The sequence below is a fragment of the Entelurus aequoreus genome, linkage group LG25, assembly GCF_033978785.1.
Source record: "Entelurus aequoreus isolate RoL-2023_Sb linkage group LG25, RoL_Eaeq_v1.1, whole genome shotgun sequence".
Lineage (NCBI taxonomy): Eukaryota > Metazoa > Chordata > Actinopteri > Syngnathiformes > Syngnathidae > Entelurus > Entelurus aequoreus.
In genome coordinates, this window is record NC_084755.1 from 6,345,520 (window position 1) to 6,365,088 (window position 19,569).

At 42.2% G+C, this 19,569-nt stretch overlaps 1 protein-coding gene across 1 annotated transcript in view; it reads right to left on the minus strand.

Annotated features, from left to right (window-relative positions):
* Positions 1 to 1,255: 1,255 nt before the first annotated feature.
* Positions 1,256 to 19,569, minus strand: part of LOC133642734 (probable ATP-dependent RNA helicase DDX17) — a 22,977-nt gene continuing 4,663 nt past the window's right edge. Inside the window, exons 5-13 of the mRNA XM_062037090.1 lie at positions 18,897 to 18,962; positions 18,498 to 18,639; positions 18,237 to 18,397; positions 17,067 to 17,239; positions 16,885 to 16,995; positions 16,732 to 16,793; positions 10,846 to 10,905; positions 4,389 to 4,619; positions 1,256 to 2,734 (exon numbers count right to left, since the gene is read on the minus strand). Of these exons, the coding sequence (XP_061893074.1) occupies positions 2,310 to 2,734; positions 4,389 to 4,619; positions 10,846 to 10,905; positions 16,732 to 16,793; positions 16,885 to 16,995; positions 17,067 to 17,239; positions 18,237 to 18,397; positions 18,498 to 18,639; positions 18,897 to 18,962 (1,431 nt within the window). The 3' untranslated portion in view covers positions 1,256 to 2,309. The remainder of the gene's footprint in view (positions 2,735 to 4,388; positions 4,620 to 10,845; positions 10,906 to 16,731; positions 16,794 to 16,884; positions 16,996 to 17,066; positions 17,240 to 18,236; positions 18,398 to 18,497; positions 18,640 to 18,896; positions 18,963 to 19,569) is intronic.

Here is a 19,569-nt window from a genome sequence, read left to right on the forward strand (position 1 = left end):
GACACGACGAAATGCACGCAATGGAGCTTTCAGGTTAAAGGTGATCGGCCTGGCTATCAAAAGAGTAAATAGCACTCCTACACGGAACAGAGACCCACAATCACCAAGGGGTTAGGAAAGGCTCAGACGTGAATTCACCTCGCCTGTTCAATAAGGAAGTGTCCAGAGAAAGCTAATGACTTTATGCGTTTATTTGAGGTGTCAAATAACATCAGATGATAGTTAACGCTGCTACAGAAAGAAAGAAGGAGAGGAAGAAGAAGAGAGACAAAGACGTCTTTAAGATGTTTATATCTGCTTTGGGAAATGTGAGAAGGTTGGGGTGAAACGTCCAATCCAGGGAGAGGGAGGAAGATGAGCAAAAGCCAGACTGTGATACTTGAGAAGGCAGTTTATATAACATCGATACAAATAAAAGAAACACATTTGGAGGGTAACCTTGTGAGCAAAAGACAAATACAATATAAAGTAGTAATCTTTGCCTCCTACTTGGAGAAGGTATGGCTGAGGGTGTAAGGACGTCTCCAGCATGCCCCAACAATGTGTAAGGGTCCTAAAAGTCTCTTGTCTTTGACAAAACCCAGGCACAAGCAGCACTACACTACACGACACTACACTACACTACACTACACGACACTACACTACACGACACTACACAGTACACTACACTACACTACACTACACTACACTACACGACACTACACTACACTACACTACACTACACATCTAGACTCAAATGCTGCTTTGGACATGAAATGACGAGAGTGTTCATTGTGGCGTACCAAAAGTGAAAGTGAAAAGGAGGCTGAGAATATGTTTTTATCTCTGAAGAAGAGGACTTCAGAGTGCAGGATGAGGATGGAGAGGACTTCAGAGTGCAGGATGAGGATGGAGAGGACTTCAGAGTGCAGGATGAGGATAAAGAGGACTTCAGAGTGCAGGATGAGGATAGAGAGGACTTCAGAGTGCAGGATGAGGATAGAGAGGACTTCAGAGTGCAGGATGAGGATAAAGAGGACTTCAGAGTGCAGGATGAGGATAGAGAGGACTTCAGAGTGCAGGATGAGGATAAAGAGGACTTCAGAGTGCAGGATGAGGATAAAGAGGACTTCAGAGTGCAGGATGAGGATAGAGAGGACTTCAGAGTGCAGGATGAGGATAGAGAGGACTTCAGAGTGCAGGATGAGGATAAAGAGGACTTCAGAGTGCAGGATGAGGATGGAGAGGACTTCAGAGTGCAGGATGAGGATAAAGAGGACTTCAGAGTGCAGGATGAGGATAGAGAGGACTTCAGAGTGCAGGATGAGGATAAAGAGGACTTCAGAGTGCAGGATGAGGATAGAGAGGACTTCAGAGTGCAGGATGAGGATAAAGAGGACTTCAGAGTGCAGGATGAGGATAAAGAGGACTTCAGAGTGCAGGATGAGGATAGAGAGGACTTCAGAGTGCAGGATGAGGATAGAGAGGACTTCAGAGTGCAGGATGAGGATAGAGAGAGCGCTCAGCTGCTGTGTGCTTGTGAAGCCTGTGTAAATGTTTCATGTGTCAGGACGTTTGTACAATAAAGTGAGCAGGAAATGACGGTACTCACTTCCCCAAAGAGCAGGCCCACCTACAAACAGCTGCTAGAGGAACGTGAACGATGACAAAGATGTTTTGCAGTTTGTGTGTAATCAGCTGGTGTGGATGAAGTGTGAGTTACTTTGCAGTTTGTGTGTAATCAGCTGGTGTGGATGAAGTGTGAGTTACTTTGCAGTTTGTGTGTAATCAGCTGGTGTGGATGAAGTGTAAGTTACTTTGCAGTTTGTGTGTAATCAGCTGGTGTGGATGAAGTGTGAGTTACTTTGCAGTTTGTGTGTAATCAGCTGGTGTGGATGAAGTGTGAGTTACTTTGCAGTTTGTGTGTAATCAGCTGGTGTGGATGAAGTGTGAGTTACTTTGCAGTTTGTGTGTAATCAGCTGGTGTGGATGAAGTGTGAGTTACTTTGCAGTTTGTGTGTAATCAGCTGGTGTGGATGAAGTGTGAGTTACTTTGCAGTTTGTGTGTAATCAACTGGTGTGGATGAAGTGTAAGTTACTTTGCAGTTTGTGTGTAATCAACTGGTGTGGATGAAGTGTGAGTTACTTTGCAGTTTGTGTGTAATCAGCTGGTGTGGATGAAGTGTGAGTTACTTTGCAGTTTGTGTGTAATCAGCTGGTGTGGATGAAGTGTGAGTTACTTTGCAGTTTGTGTGTAATCAGCTGGTGTGGATGAAGTGTGAGTTACTTTGCAGTTTGTGTGTAATCAGCTGGTGTGGATGAAGTGTAAGTTACTTTCTTCCCGCAGGCAGCGGCGCTGGAGGCGGAGCAAACTGGTAGGCGGAGTGAGCCATCATAGGCTGGGTTGTGTTGAACTGCTGGCCCATTAGAGGCGGGGGGGCTGTCACCGTCCCCACCGGCATGGCGCTGTACTGGTTACTGCCGGTACTGTTAGCACTGCTCTGGTTGGAGGCGGAGCTGTAGCTGCGTCCTCCGTCCCTGCTGCTGCGATCCCTGTAAGAGGAGGAGGAGGAGGAAGAGGAGGAGGAGGCCAGGCGGTCCCCGTCTCGGCTGCTTCCGCCTCGACTGTCGCGGCCGTAGCTGCTGCTGCTGCTGCGGCCGTCCTTGGTGCCGCCCATTCGCCGCTCGCACTGGTCTTGGTACATCAAGTTGGGGTTGTTGGAGGTGGAGCTGCCTCGGAAACGTGGGCGAGCGCCTGGAACAAGGAGCAAGTATTTGGTTATGGCATCATAACCAGTGACCACGTTTTTCAGTAAAGCCAGTAATCAGATGCAAGTTACTTATCCACAAATCACCGTGCGTTATTATTTTTGTGGAGATAATCCTGGGGCCGTACTTATCAAGCTTCTTAGAGTGCCATTTTACACTTAAGTCCTGAGAATTTGCGAAATTTAGTCCTACTCTCAAACTTAAGAATAAAAGCTTTTTATCAACGTTCTTAAGTCTAAGAATCACTCCTACTCTCCACGATATTTAAGAGACCTTCAGAGGTGTCTTAAGTGGTTAGGAGTTGCCAGCAGGGGATGGCACTGAGGCGAGAGAGACGTGCGCCAACGTTCAGGGAACGGAACAATGTTTTGTTTTTTTTTGATGACGAGCAGCTGATCAAACGGTATCGTTTAGACAGAGCGGATATTATTTTTGTCACAGATTTAATACTTTTCCATTCCTTGTTGATTTCTGCATGTGTCTGCAGTGGGCTAGTATATATAGAGCCACCCACACCAGTTTCAAATTAGTTGTCTAATTAATGAATTGGAAAGAAAATGTTATGACAGTAGCGTATGTGTGTGGCCGTGAGGTGAGTGACGTCAGTGAGTGTGTGGGCGAGAGAAGAGAGGGAGCGGTAGCGTGAGTGCCGGCGGGGACTAGTTTGTTTTGTATTATTTTGTAGTTTATTGTCAAAATATACACTCCCATTGTCCACTTAAATATTTCCAAGATATTTCTTTATTCTTAGACAAGGGATTCCCTTCCGTGATTGGTCATTTCTATGGACACAGAAATGACGTCACCTAAAATTGCGTTTACGGCACATAGTAATGTCGTAATTCAGCTCTGAGTGTGACACTTAAGATTCAGTCCTACACTTCGCTGAAAGTGTGAGTAAGACGCTTGATAACTAACTTTTAAGTGCAGCTTTCAGCGAATAATTTATTTACTCTTAAGTCAACTCTTAGCAGACTTCTTAGGAGTCATTCTAAGAAGCTTGATAAGTACGGCCCCTGGAGTCTGGACTCACAGCTTGGAGGTTCAATGTGCATAATTACTTACTCACATGGCAATGTGTTTATGTGAGTTTGGATTGGGGTACGTATTTTTTTAATGGAGAAAGGCGTTAATGTCTCCTGTTTTCATCTTAGTGTTTTTGCTGGTGCCGTGAGTTTATCAAAGTGCAATTATCAATCCCAGTTTTTCCATCATTTCAATTTTAAAGAGTAATACTAACCGTCGGGCGTTTTATCGCAGTTATCATTAATACCCTTTCTCGTTACAGCTCTATTGTTGAGTCAGCCATTTGGCACCTTATGGACTCACCCTTATCATGGAGAAGAAACAACAAAATGCACACAACGCAGCCCCAAAGTCATCGAAAACGCAAACAGCCCCCGCACAGGCGTATGACGGTAGCGCTCAGGAATGGAGAGAGAGATGGGCCATATTTTGACTTGTCAGCTAAAGATAAGCATGTTAAGGTGGGTTGTACAACACAACGTAACCAATAAAGTAACTTGTAATCCAACTCAGTTACTTTTAAAATAAAGTCATCACTAAGCAAGTTATTTCTAAAGGACGCATCACTAATGAAATTCCTTTTTGAACTTGATAGTAATAGTTGTGTGTCGTACTTCCGCCTCCACGACCAGTGTCCACCAGCTGCAGCAGTTTGGGGTTGATGGCCTGTCTGGCCTCCTCCAGAACCCGGAGCAGCTCGCGGGCCTGGCGGATGTTCCCCGGCGTGAAGAAGGTGTACGCCGTGCCTTTGTTGGTGCTGCGGGCCGTGCGGCCGATCCGATGGATGTAGTCCTCCGAGGAGTTGGGATAGTCATAGTTGATGACAAACTTGATGTCCTCCACGTCTTCGGGACATTGGGAGCAGTACAAAGGGGTTGAAGAGGGTCAGTGTGGCGGGAGAAGTTGGAGGAAGGGTGAAAAACAAGAATAATAGTCAGAAGCTAAATGGTGAATTTTGAAAGGGAGTAACAATCTGACACCATCACTTACCTGCCAAACACAACTACACTTCCATGACGGCCATGGAAAACATTTTCACTGGAATGACACTTACGATACAGTAGACTATCTGGACACTTACGATACAGTAGACTATTTGGACACTTACGATACAGTAGACTATTTGGACACTTACGATACAGTAACTATCTGGACACTTACGATACAGTAGACTATCTGGACACTTACGATACAGTAGACTATGTAGACACTTACGATACAGTAGACTATCTGGACACTTAGGATACAGTAGACTACCAGGACACTTACCATACAGTAGACCAGGGGTCACCAACCTTTTTGAAAGCAAGAGCTACTTCTTGGGTAGTGATTAATGCGAAGGGCTACCAGTTTGATACACACTTCAATAAATTGCCAGAAATAGCCAATTTGCTCAATTTACCTTTAACTCTATGTTATTATTAATAATTAATATTTACACTTAATTGAACGGTTTAAAAGAGGAGAAAACACGAAAAAAATGACAATTACATTTTGAAACATAGTTTATCTTCAATTTCGACTCTTTAAAATTCAAAATTCCACCGAAAAAAAGAAGAGAAAAACTAGCTAATTTGAATCTTTTTGAAAAAATTCAAAAAATAATTTATGGAACATCATTTGTAATTTTTCCTGATTAAGATTAATTTTAGAATTTTGATGACATGTTTTAAATAGGTTAAAATCCAATCTACACTTTGTTAGAATATATAACAAATTGGACCAAGCTATATTTCTAACAAAGACAAATCATTATTTCTTCTAGATTTTCCAGAACAAAAATTTTAAAAGAAATTCAAAAGACTTTGAAATAAGATTTAAATTTGATTCTACAGATTTTCTAAATTTGCCAGAATAGTTTTTTTGAATTTTAATCATAATAAGTTTGAAGAAATATTTCACAAATATTCGTCGAAAAAACAGAAGCTAAAATGAAGAATTAAATTAAAATGTATTTATTATTTACAATAAAATAAATAAATTTACTTGAACATTGATTTAAATTGTCAGGAAAGAAGAGGAAGGAATTTAAAAGGTAAAAAGGTATATGTGTTTAAAACTCCTAAAATCATTTTTAAGGTTGTATTTTATCTCTAAAATTGTCTTTCTGAAAGTTATAAAAAGCAAAGTAAAAAATGTATGAATTTATTTAAACAAGTGAAGACCAAGTCTTTAAAATATTTTCTTGGATTTTCAAATTCTATTTGAGTTTTGTCTCTCTTAGAATTAAAAATGTCGAGCAAAGCGAGACCAGCTTGCTAGTAAATAAATACAATTTAAAAAATAGAGGCAGCTCACTGGTAAGTGCTGCTATTTGAGCTATTTTTAGAACAGGCCAGCGGGCTACTCATCTGGTCCTTACGGGCTACCTGGTGCCCGCGGGCACCGCGTTGGTGACCCCTGCAGTAGACTATGTAGACACTTACGATACAGTAGACTATGTAGACACTTACGATACAGTAGACTATGTAGACACTTACGATACAGTAGACTAGCTCACAAAAATACACCGCTCACATTTCACCAATCCTTTGATTTGTTCTGTGCTCAGAAGTTACAATATCAATGCCTTTTAGTAGAATCTTGCTAGCTTACTATGAGTTGGCGTGCTATTATTTTGGTCACTTTTGTAGGTATAGAACTAAGAGTCATAGTCATAGTGTCAAAGCACTTTGGGTTCCTTAAAAAAAGGTAGAAAAGCGCTATACAAGTACAACCCATTTACCATTTTACCATAGTTACTCGGAGCTAACTTTGTACGCTAGCATTTTAGTCAATGTTGTAGGTATAGAACTAAGAGTCATAGATACTTGGAGCTAACTTTGTATGCTAGCATTTTAGTCAATGTTGTAGGTATAGAACTAAGAGTCATAGATACTTGGAGCTAACTTTGTATGCTAGCATTTTAGTCAATGTTGTAGGTATAGAACTAAGAGTCATAGATACTTGGAGCTAACTTTGTATGCTAGCATTTTAGTCAATGTTGTAGGTATAGAACTAAGAGTCATAGATACTTGGAGCTAACTTTGTATGCTAGCATTTTAGTCAATTTTGTAGGTATAGAACTAAGAGTCATAGATACTTGGAGCTAACTTTGTATGCTAGCATTTTGGTCAATTTTGTAGGTATAGAACTAAGAGTCATAGATACTTGGAGCTAACTTTGTATGCTAGCATTTTGGTCAATTTTGTAGGTATAGAACTAAGAGTCATAGACACTTGGAGCTAACTTTGTATGCTAGCATTTTGGTACATTTTGTAGGTTTAAAAACAAAAAGTCATGGATATTGTACATTTTGTAGGTGTGAAACTAAAAGTTTACTACTTTTAAATCATAGGAAGTTGTGGAAAAAAATATGTTTAGTATTCATGCAAAAACATTCCTAATTTGTCTTGCTACTCTGGTATAAATTGATTTCACTTCCTTTAATTCCAAGTCTTCAAAATGAGTTGAATTGACGTTCCAAATTCAGAATTTTGCCTGATATCAATGTTCAATTTCTACAGTATTGTCTGTTGAGGGAGAGGGAAGTCTGGACTTCTCTGCTTAGGCTGCTGCCCCCACAACCCGACTTTGGACAAGCGGAAGATGGATGGATTGTCCCTTGACTAGATCAAATACAGAGTTGGTTGAAATGTGAGGGTTGTACACACCTCTGTGGGATTCTGTACATGAATTATTGGGAAGTTTTGCTGAAAATAATTTGCTCATGTGAAATCCTGCCCACTGACCAGCAACAAATAACAAATGAGACATAAATAATTGATTGTAGAGGTAGGGAAGTGATTTGAGGTCTGTTTGTCATTCCAGTGGACCAAGGGTTGATTGGAGGGAATGTCCTGATGAAGGCTGGAGGAGGAGGAGGGTAAAAAGGGGAAGAGGGGTCACAGTACTTACCCTGCATCAGAGATCTAGTGATGACCTATAAAACTACCCCTCTGTCCCCCAAGCCCTTCGCCACTCACGGCAGATCTGCAGGCGTAGGACAAAAGCAGTCCCACCTGCCACCATTTAGTGTTTATGGCATGTAGAAGCTAAGTAAGGCTTTGGGGGGTCTTTGATGGGCGTGTCCTGAGTGTGCTACCATAGAGCCCACGTAACAAGAAACAGACGCTAAGGGGGAGTCTTTAGTGGACGGACCCTGTCAGTAGAGTCCTGTTGACAGTGGTCTGCTTTCATGGCTATGAAGACCAACACTTTAAAAGGCCTATAAGGCAAGGGTGTCCAAAGTGCGGCCCGGGGGCCGTTTGCGGCCTGAAACTATTTTTTTACGGCCTGCAAGTTCTATAAATACTATTACTAAAAAAAAACCTGAAGTGGAATAAAAGCGCAAACATGAGTATTGTAATGACAAAACGTTGACACTAATAACGCAAAGTCATGCAGGCTGTTTTCTTTTCAACTGTCCTTGCTGACAAACTAACAATGAAACTAAATCAATGTTGGTGAATTATTGACCTAGTCAAGGTTCCAAATACTGCACATCAAATATTACACTTTGATAATGCATAGTTTGTGTTTTTGCCGTATCAAAACCAAGGTTTTCTTTGACAAAGAGCATAAAAAAAATGAGGTCAGATCTGAAGTTGATTTAGAGATTCAAACATTGAAAGTACATGTAAAAAAAAAAGATTTATTGTTAATATTTTTATGAGCGGGACCCTTTTGGATCCCCAAGACATTTTAGTGTATGTATTTTTAAAAATATGTCATTGTTCAAAAATATTAATGAATCAAAATCAATGTTGTTATTGAACTATTCAATTACTTCACATCAAATATTACACTTTTGCATATGTTGTGTGTTTACTATATTAAAAACCAAGGTTTTCATTGAGCATAAAACTAAATAAAATAAAATAAAACTTCAATCTGAAGTTGGTGTACAGATTCAAGCATTGAAAGTAGAGGGAAAAAAATGAGTTATTCTTTAACACTTTAAGGAGTGGGACCCTTTTGGATCCCCAAGACCTTCAGTGTCTTTTTTTACATGTTATTGCTAAAAAAAAAATAATGAATCAAAAATCAATGTTATGAATTATTGACCTATTCAAGCCTCCAATTACTTTACATCAAATATTCAATTTGGACATTTTTTGGGGGGGAAATATTGCATATTTTATGTTTTTGCCACAACTAAAACAGTTTTCTTTGCTAAAAAGGGCATGAAACATTTTTTTTTAAAACAACCTATATATTGACGGATATATCTATATTTGATGTAGAGATTAAGGCTTTAAAGGAAAAAAAAAAAAAAAAAGATTTACGAGGGATGTCCGATAATGGCTTTTTGCCGATATCCGATATTGTCCAACTCTTTAATTACCGATACCGATATCAACCGATACCGATATCAACCGATATATGCAGTCGTGGAATTAACACATTATTATGCCTAATTTGGACAACCAGGTATGGTGAAGATAAGGTACTTTTTAAAAAAAATTAGTAAAATAAGATAAATAAATTAAAAACATTTTCTTGAATAAAAAAGAAAGTACAACAATATAAAAACAGTTACCGGTACATAGAAACTAGTAATGAATGAAAATGAGTAAAATTAACTGTTAAAGGTTAGTACTATTAGTGGAGCAGCAGCACGCACAATCATGTGTGCTTACGGACTGTATCCCTTGCAGACTGTATTGATATATATTGATATATAATGTAGGAAGCAGAATATTAATAACAGAAAGAAACAACCCTTTTGTGTGAATGAGTGTAAATGGGGGAGGGAGGTTTTTTGGGTTGGTGCACTAATTGTAAGTGTATCTTGTCTTGTTTATGCTGATTTAATAAATAAAAATTAAAAAAAAAAATTAAAAAAAAAAAAAAAAAAACGATACCGATAATAAAAAAAAACACGATACCGATAATTTCCGATATTACATTTTAACGCATATATCGTCCGATAATATCGGCAGGCCGATATTATCGGACATCTCTATGATTTACTTTTCAACCTCTATGACTGAGACCCTTTCTGGTCCACAGGATCTTTAACATTTACCAAATTTAAAGGGAACCTTATGTTTTTAAAAAACTAAATATTGTATTGGTTTTAAAACTGAAAAACATCAAATTGGCCCTGCATGTTTTGGTTCTTCAGTGTGGTGTGGACACCCCTGCTATATAGGCACGAACGGAAGGGGCTGTTGGTAGGTGGTTTAAAGAAAGGGAAAAGGACATACAAAGACAGGTTGAAGAGTTGGACGTAAGAGAAAAGAGTTGGAAGATGACGAGTGAAGGAGGAAGTAAAGAAGGAAAGAACATTTACAGAGCGGTGACTCCTCCAGGCCAGGACTCCTGCCAGCCAGGACCAGACATGACGTCCGCAGAGGGAGAGGCCGGCCGCCACAGCCAGTGGTGTCGGGGGCTGAATCTGGAGGGGCATGTCAGAGGGCCGCCCACCAGCCACCTTCAGCTCCAGGTGGACGTGTCGCTCTTCTCGTGACGCACCACTGTGTCTCTAACGCCAATTGAGATCCGACTGTTCTGGTGCGGACACGCTTGGTTGATGATGTAGTGCGTCACTGGGGGGTGATGCCGTGGCCCGAGGGGAGCCAGACATTCGGATCAAATTTGAACGCCCGGCAGCCCCCTCCCCGATCAGCCAGGAAGTCGGTGTCCTGGCAAGGGGGGGGAGAGGCTCTGGCTTTGCAGCGGAGATGGCTGCGGAGGACTGTGATCAACCAGGCCGTCTCTCTCCCCAAAGTCGGCGTTCGATTAGTCATGCCTAGGTCCGGCTGCAGGCTCCCGAGGGCCTGTGTACTTCTAGTTGGCAGAAGAGAAACTTTGAAACACACAAAAGAAAATGAAAAGAAAACAAATGAACACAGAATTAGGTTAAAGGTCGATCTGCATTACTGGCCTCACCTAAAGTCAACTTTAACATGATTTGCTTCCTAGATACACAATGACCTACAAAGCAAAGCATCACATGGTTGTGCAAGACCAGATCTCTAACTCGACACCTTTCGCAACAAACATGCTCAGGTATCACTGATAACAAAAAGTCTGTGAGAATGTTTTGTGTGTGGTGCGAGTGACGTCTGAGCACTTGGGACATACCCAAACCACGGGAAGCCACGTCGGTAGCGATGAGGATGGGGGCTTTGCCACTACGGAACTCTAAAACACAAAGAAACGGTGTTGAGAGAAAAACACTGCAGTGTTGATCAACACAACATTAGGCACATTTTTACACTGAACAAAAAGTGTTGATTAACACGCTCATGTCATCGACCACAACATTAGGTACATTTTTACACTGAACCAAAAGAGAAACGCAACACTTGTTTTTACTCTAATTTTTCATGAGTTGAACTCAAAGATGTAAAACTTTGACTCTTTACACTAAAGACCTATTCCTCTCAAATATTGTTGACAAATCTGTCTAAATCTGTGTTAGTGAGCATTTCTTCTTGCCAAGATAGTCTATCCCACCTCAAAGGTGTGGCACATCAAGATGCTGATTAAAGCACGTGTGTGCCCACAAAAAAGGCCACTCTGAAATGTGCAGTTGTATCACACAGTACAAGGCCACAGATGTCGCAAGTTCTGAGGGAGCGTGCAGTCGGCATGCTGACTGCAGGAATGTCCACCAGAGATGTTGCCCGTTAATGGAACGTTAATAAAGCGCTTCAGAGAATTTGGCAGTACATCCAACCGGCCTCACAACCGCAGAGCGCGTGTAACCGCACCAGCCCAGGACCTCCACATTCAGCAGGTGCACCTCCATGATCGTCTGAGACCAGCCACCCGGACAGCTGCTGCAACAATTGGTTTGCGTAACCAAAAAATGTCTGCATAAAATGTGAGAAACCGTCTCAAGGAAGCTCATCTGCATGCTCGTCGTCGTCATCGGGGCCTCCACCCGAATGCAGTCGTAACCGACTGGAGTGGGCAAATGCTCCTCTTTGATGGCGTTTCGCATGTTGGAGAGGTGTGCTCTTCACGGATGAATCTCGGTTTTCACTGTTCAGGGCAGATAACAGACAGCGTGTGGAGAGCGGTTCGCTGTTGTGAATGGAGTGGCCCATGGTGGGGGTGGGGTTATGGTATGGGCAGGCGTATGTTATGGACAACAAAGTCCAACAAAGTTAATTTTATTGATGACATTTTGAACGCACACAGATAACGTGACAAGATCCAGAGGCCCATTGTTGTGCTATTCAGCCGGAACCATCACCTCATGTTGCAGTGTGACAATGCACGGCCCCATGTTGCAAGGTAAACAATTCCCAAAAGCTGATAACATTCCAGTTCTTGCATGGCCAGCATATTCACCGGACATGTCAGCCATTGAGCATGTTTGGGATGCTGTGGATCGGCGTGTTCCACTTCCTGCCAATATCCAGCAACTTGGCACAGCCATTGAAGAAGAGTGGACCAACATTCCACAGGCCACAATCAACACCCTGATCAACTCTATGCCAAGATGTGTTGCACTGCGTGAGGCAAATGGTGGTCACAGCACATTCTGCAAAACTGCACTTTTCAGAGTGGCCTTTTATTGTGGGAAGCCTAAGGCACACATGTGCAATAATCTTGCTGATTAATCAAGTTGGGATGGATTAACTTGGCAAAGAAGAAATGCTCACTAACACAGATTTAGACAGATTTGCGAATAATATTTGAGAGAAATAGGTATTTTGTGTGGGCAGCACGGTGGAGGAGGGGTTAGTGTGTCTGCCTCACAATACGAAGGTCCTTAGCAGTCCTGGGTTCAATCCCGGGCTCGGGATCTTTCTGTGTGGAGTTTGCATGTTCTCCCCGTGACTGCGTGGGTTCCCTCCGGGTACTCCGGCTTCCTCCCACCTCCAAAGACATGCACCTGGGGATAGGCCCCTCCCACCTCCAAAGACATGCACCTGGGGATAGGCCCCTCCCACCTCCAAAGACATGCACCCGGGGATAGGCCCCTCCCACCTCCAAAGACATGCACCTGGGGATAGGCCCCTCCCACCTCCAAAGACATGCACCCGGGGATAGGCCCCTCCCACCTCCAAAGACATGCACCCGGGGATAGGCCCCTCCCACCTCCAAAGACATGCACCCGGGGATAGGTTGATTGGCAACACTAAATGGTCCCTAGTGTGTGAATGTTGTCTGTCTATCTGTGTTGGCCCTGTGATGAGGTGGCGACTTGTCCAGGGTGTACCCCGCCTTCCGCCCGATTGTAGCTGAGATAGGCTCCAGTGCCCCCCGCGACCCCGAAGGGATTAAGCGGTAGAAAATGGATGGATGGGGTCTTTTGTGTATACAGTAAACGTTTTAGGATTTAGATCTTTGAAAAATGGGAGCAAAAACAAAAGTGTTGCATTTATATTCTTGTTGAGTATAGAATCAAACAAGATCTGAACATTCTGACTTTGCAGAGATAACACTGAGTTACGATTGACACGGTCAGAGACACACCATGATTTCATGCCAAATCTATAGCTGCTCACTGTTTTATTATTGTTTTTAATTTTCACATTTTTGGGGTATAGAAAAGTTTTAATGGGGTCATATTATGCCAAATCCACTTTTTTGTCTGTTGTTGGCACCTGTTTTTGTGTATTTAGAATCCCATAAGTGCCGAAATTTTGAATTTAAACCATGGAGGGCTTGCGGAGATATTTATCCACTATGACCCCCTCCCATACCTGTGGAACATTCCGCCGCAGAGCCTCAGGACTGCAGAGACCAGGAATATTTATACACGCACAAAAAAAGATTAATAAAAGTCTTTAGTCGATCATTTTAGATTGTGCTTCTGTTCATAATTTTTATTTACCGTAATTTCCGGACTATAAGCCGCTACTTTTTCCCCTCGTTTTGGTCCCTGCGACTTTTACGACGGTGCGGCTTTTTTACGGCTTACGGTAACCAGGGGCGCGCACTACCGAGGATGCGCGAGACCGAGGCAGACATCTGGCGCCAGGTAACGAGAGCAAAACAAAGAGTAGGAGAGCGTCAGCGACAGTTTGCGCGAAGGAAGTGTTCATGCAAACACCCTCAATATGGAAAACAAACGGAGAAGTGCATATGATGCTGCTTTTAAGTTAAAGGCAATCGATCTGGCTGTCAAAGAAGGAAATAGAGCTGCTGCACGTACCCTTGACTTGGCTGACGACGCCATTTTGGACCTGTTCTTCTCCGACACCGACGAAGAGGCTTTCGGTGGTTTTAGTACGCAGGAGGAAGACGATGACACAATGATTAAAGACTGACTACCGGTAATACCGTTGTATTATTTGTACTCTGCACGAATGCTGTTCGCCATGTCAAAGATGTGAAAGTTTGATTGAATGATTGAAAGATTTATTGTTAATAAATGGGATGCTTTGCGTTCCCAAACAGTCATCTCTGTCCCGACAATCCCCTCCGTGGTAGCAGGAACCCCTATATACTACGCTAATTACACATCAAAACGCCTGCGGCTTATAGTCAGGTGCGGCTTATATATGGAGCAATCTGTATCTTCCCCTAAATTTAGCTGGTGCGGCTTATAGTCCGGAAATTACGGTAGTTTTTTTTCTATTCTATTTATTGCTGTTAATACTATTATCACTGAGGTTTTTTTGCATTCTTTTTTAAGTTATATAGCGCTTTTTTTGTCCTGTCCAGCTACTTAGGCAAATCATATTGTTGATGTAGATGATTTATATCTGCTGTACAGATTTACTTTACAAAAGAGAAGTGTGGGATACTTCTCTTGTTGCCATATTTGTATTTGACTTGATCAATTGTATTTATATTGTTATTTGGCGCAGGCGGACCTCAGCAGGAGGGGATAGAAGGAGAAGAAAAGGAAGACAAAGGGGGAAATTGCTGGGACAAGAGGGGGAGAAGACAAAGAGACAACAACAACAACAACAACAGAAAAGGATCAGCAAATAGGATATGTACAAATATGATAGTAAAAGTGAAAGCAAGAGAGGAAGTTAGTGAAGTAAATATTAATGACACAAAAATGACAATGAACATTATTACACAACAAATGGAGCAATACCAATACCACTATTGATAATAACAATAATTATCTCTATTGACAACAATACAATTATTTCAAATGCAACAATACATATATGTAATGATCACTTGGATTACAAAAGAAAGCAGATAAATGGAGGGGAAGAAAGAGAAGCGAACTGTATTAACCTTGTAGATTGTTATAGTAATCTAGGTTAAGCCTTGTCAGTGTGCCATGTGTTACCCAGTTTTAGCGCTTTTTCTCAAGAGACTCAAAGCACTTTCCATAGTGAAACCACATGACCTACATGGTTAAAGGCCTACTGAAAGCCACTACTAGCGACCACGCAGTCTGATAGTTTATATATCAATGATGAAATCTTAACATTGCAACACATGCCAATACGGCCGGGTTAGATTAGTAAAGTGCAATTTTAAATTTCCCGGGAAATACCTGTCTGAAAACGTCTCGGTATGATGACGTTTACGCGTGACGTCACGGAGTTTGCGGAAGTATTGGGACAGCATTGTGGCCCAATACAAACAGCGTCTGTTTTCATGGCAAAATTCCACAGTATTCTGGACATCTGTGTTGGTGAATCTTTTGCAATTTGTTTAATGAACAATGAAGACAGCAAAGAAGAAAGCTGTAGGTGGGATCGGTGTATTAGCGGCTGGCTACAGCAACACAACCAGGAGGACTTTGAGTTGGATACGCAGACGCGCTACCGTGAGTACGCAGCTTTGGCTTCCAAACATATGATTGCTTGCCCGTTCGTGCGTGATGCTATGTGCATGTCATGTACGTAACTTTGGGCAAATATATGTGCTGTATGAACTTTACGGAGGTGAACGGTACTTTGGGCTGTGGGATTGAGTGTGTTGTGCGGGTGTTTGAGTTGTATTGGCGGGTTATATGGACGGGAGGCGGGAGGTGTTTGTTATGCGGATTAATTTGTGGCATATTAAATATAAGCCTGGTTGTGTTGTGGCTAATGGAGTATATATATGTCTTGTGTTTATTTACTGTTGTAGTCATTCCCAGCTGAATATCAGGTCCCACCCGCCTCTCACAGCATCTTCCCTATCTGAATCGCTTCCACTGCCCTCTAATCCTTCACTTTCACTTTCCTCATCCACAAATCTTTCATCCTCGCTCAAATTAATGGGGTAATCGTCGCTTTCTCGGTCCGAATCGCTCTCGCTGCTGGCGTCCATGATTGAAAACAGTGTGCAGATGTGAGGAGCTCTTCAACCTGTGACGTCACGCTACTTCCGGTACAGGCAAGGCTTTTTTATCAGCGACCAAAAGTTGCGAACTTTATTGTCGATGTTCTCTACTAAATCCTTTCAGCAAAAATATGGCAATATCGCGAAATGATCAAGTATGACACATAGAATGGATCTGCTATGCCCGTTTAAATAAGAAAATCTCATTTCAGTAGGCCTTTAAGCTACATTTAAACCCGTGTGGGTGACACTGGGAGCAAAGTGGGTCGAGTGTCTTGCCCAAGGACACGACAGCACTGATGCAGGCAGGATGGCGCAAGCTGGAATCGAACTTGGAACCCTCAAGTTGCTGGCACGGCCGCTCTACAACCTAAGTCACTTTGCACCACGTTTAACACCCCAAAGGAGGCAATGCCATGTTTTGTTATTGTCGAAGGTGCCGTGTGTGTTTGCTGCATGTTTTCTCTTTTAGGGCGTCGAAAGCACTTTGTGTTGCAACTTGCAGGAGCATGAAAAGTGTGATATGAATAAAGTTTGATTGATATGGTAAATGGTTGACAGTTTCAACAAACATATGTCCAAGATGCGACCTGATTACAACTGCAACCATTGACCAATTAATTTGATTTGAAAACATGAAGATGAAGCAACTACTGTGCATACTGAGAGGCGTGTGTACGAGCACGAGTACAGTTCTTATCTTATCTTTAGGCTGAATGTTGTATCCGGTGAGTATATAAACTCTAGTATTGTAACGCTTTGTTGTACCTGACAACACCCAGTCCCTCTCCGGTTGGCTTTTGTCTCCGTGAATGCACATGGCCGGCCACCTACAAGGCAAAGCAGCAACCCAGGTTGGTGGAGCGCTCTTGATACTTCCTGTGTCGTTAAGAGTAACAGGTGACAGCGTCCTCAGCTCACCCATCGCGTCTCATCCTACGTGTGAGGTCATCGCACCGCTTCTTGGTCTCCACAAAGATGATGGTCTTGTTCTCTTTTTCGGCCATGATCTCCTCCATCAGCTGGATCAGCCTGAGGGTAAGAAGAGATGTAAACACACAAGTACAAACAAACACCGACCAGCTATTTGGAGAGTAGTTTACTTGCGGTCCTTTTCGCTATCCATGCACACGTCCACTATCTGGAGGATGTTGTGGTTGGCACTGAGCTCAAGGGCTCCGACGTTAATCTGCACGTAGTCTTTAAGGAAGTCTTCAGCCAGCTGGCGCACCTCTTTGGGCCAGGTGGCGCTCCACATCAGCGTCTGTCTATCCGGCTGGATATTGCACAATTCAATCTTTGAAAAGGTGGAACTAGCGCCGGGCAATACAACAATATCTATATCGCGATTAAGACGTAATCAATATCAATAAAAAAAATTTTTTTTTATTTTGTCGGAAGAAACTAAAAGTATGGAAGCAAGGTTGGTTGCATGGACAAAGACACTCGCTCTCTGGTGAGCGAGCAACGCAGGCAGTGATCACTGATCAGTGGGAGTAACGCGTTAACAGCCAATCAGGTAACAGTATCAACTATTAGGTATGCTTGGAGCATCTTGTTGTCTTGCGTTTAATTCTGTGCACGGAGTGAGAAGAGAAAGTAAAAATGAAGAAATTGCAGATACAGCAGGAAGTCTCCTGGACAGTATGGCAGTTTTTAGATTTTTTTCCAAAAGGACCGTAGTCAGATCAATGTGGTCTGTAAATGATGCAAGGCAAGACCGCTAATACCACACCACCTTAGCCGCGCTCACCCTTTAGAGCACAGCTGTAACTTCCTGCCACTAAACCTGCAGAAAATAGTTTCTCTCTGTTTATATTTTTACACCTTGCACTATTTTCTTACACTTTATGAACCATTTCTTACATGTTCCTTATTTTGGCACCTTCACTTTAAGATCTTATTGTTAAGTGTTCAATGTGATTTTACAATTGTGTTTATATTGAGTGTTTTCCATGCTTGTGTTGACATTTCCTTTCTGCCTTGATAGCTGAGGGATTATAATCAGAGGAAGTTCAATCAATCAATCAATCAATGTTTATTTATATAGCCCTAAATCACAAGTGTCTCAAAGGGCTGTACAAGCCACAAGTTACAATTTAAATACAATTTTTTACAATTTGGTCCTTATTTTCTAAAAAAAATACCAATAATTATCGATATCGACGATACAGAACACTTCAGCTATATCCCCCAGCCCAACATCAAACATGTTTTTTCTGCCTTTTAAATTCACAATCCCATTAGATAATAGAGTATATTAAAGGTCTTACCCTGATCTGGTCCACAATTTTGCGAATCTGCGGTTCAAATCCCATGTCCAGCATGCGGTCAGCCTCATCCAGAACCAAATATGTGCAGCGCTCCAGGTTGGTCTTTCCCGCCTCAAGGAAGTCAATCAGACGGCCCGGAGTGGCAATGCAGATTTCAACCCCTTAGAAGGGAAACATAGGTCCAATATATTTGTGTTGCCTTACACAAACCCAACTACATCACTTAACAATTGAACAGTAAGACAAGTCCACGGTCAGTACCTCTCTCCAGGTCTCGAATCTGGGGTCCTTTGGGAGCGCCCCCATACACACAAGTGCTTTTGATGCGAGATGATTTCCCATAGTCATGCGCCACCTGCTGGACCTGCTGCGCCAGTTCTCTCGTGGGGGCAAGGATCAAGCACTACACGGTACACAAAAATACTATGAGAACCCGGAGGGTAACATGCATTACAATTGCCGTTGAAGGCAAAACAATATGTCAATTTATTCCGTACTTCTATCAGGCTTGTACAAAATTCATTTGAAGAACTGGAATTTTAATTAAATTGGCTCCACCCCACATGTTTCACAATTCAAATTCATGGAATTGGACTTTGGGGGTCATTCTAAATTTATTTCAGAATATTGAACAAGCCTGATTCTGTACAGGCTACTCACAACGGGTCCATCTCCACGCTCCAAGTAGGACTGGTGGTTGATGTGCACAATGGCAGGCAGGAGATACTGTGAAAACACAAAGAAGGGAAGAATTACTTTCATTCCTACGAAAATAATAATACATTCTTTGTACCGTACTTTCCGGACCACAGGACGCACCGGATTATAAGGCACACTGTCGATGAGTGTGTCTATACAGGTCTATTTTCATACAAAAGGCGCACTGGTTAATTAGGCGCATTAAAGGGGTCATATTATTATTTTCTAAATGTAAAAGACTTCCTTGTGGTCTACATAACATGTAATGGTGCTTCTTTGCTCAAAATGTTGCATCATCTTTAAGTCGCTTTCTGACAGTTGCTTCAGGATGCGCCGTTTTGTGGGCGGTCTTATTTACGTGCCTCCACTTGGACAGCGTCTTCTCACCGTCATCTTTGTTGTAGCGGTGTAGCGTGCAAGGACGGGAGTGGAAGAAGTGTCAAAAGATGGAGGTAATGACATTCAATCAATAATGTGTCCCGTGAAAAACTGTCCGACCGGAAAGTTCCTTGGGTGAATAATGTAAAGTCACTACGCCGGTATGTTTTAGCGCTTTCATGGCGAGTTGACTGACAGATATAAGTAAGAACTTTACACTACTTTATATTAGAAATGGCAACAGCGGAGGATGAAT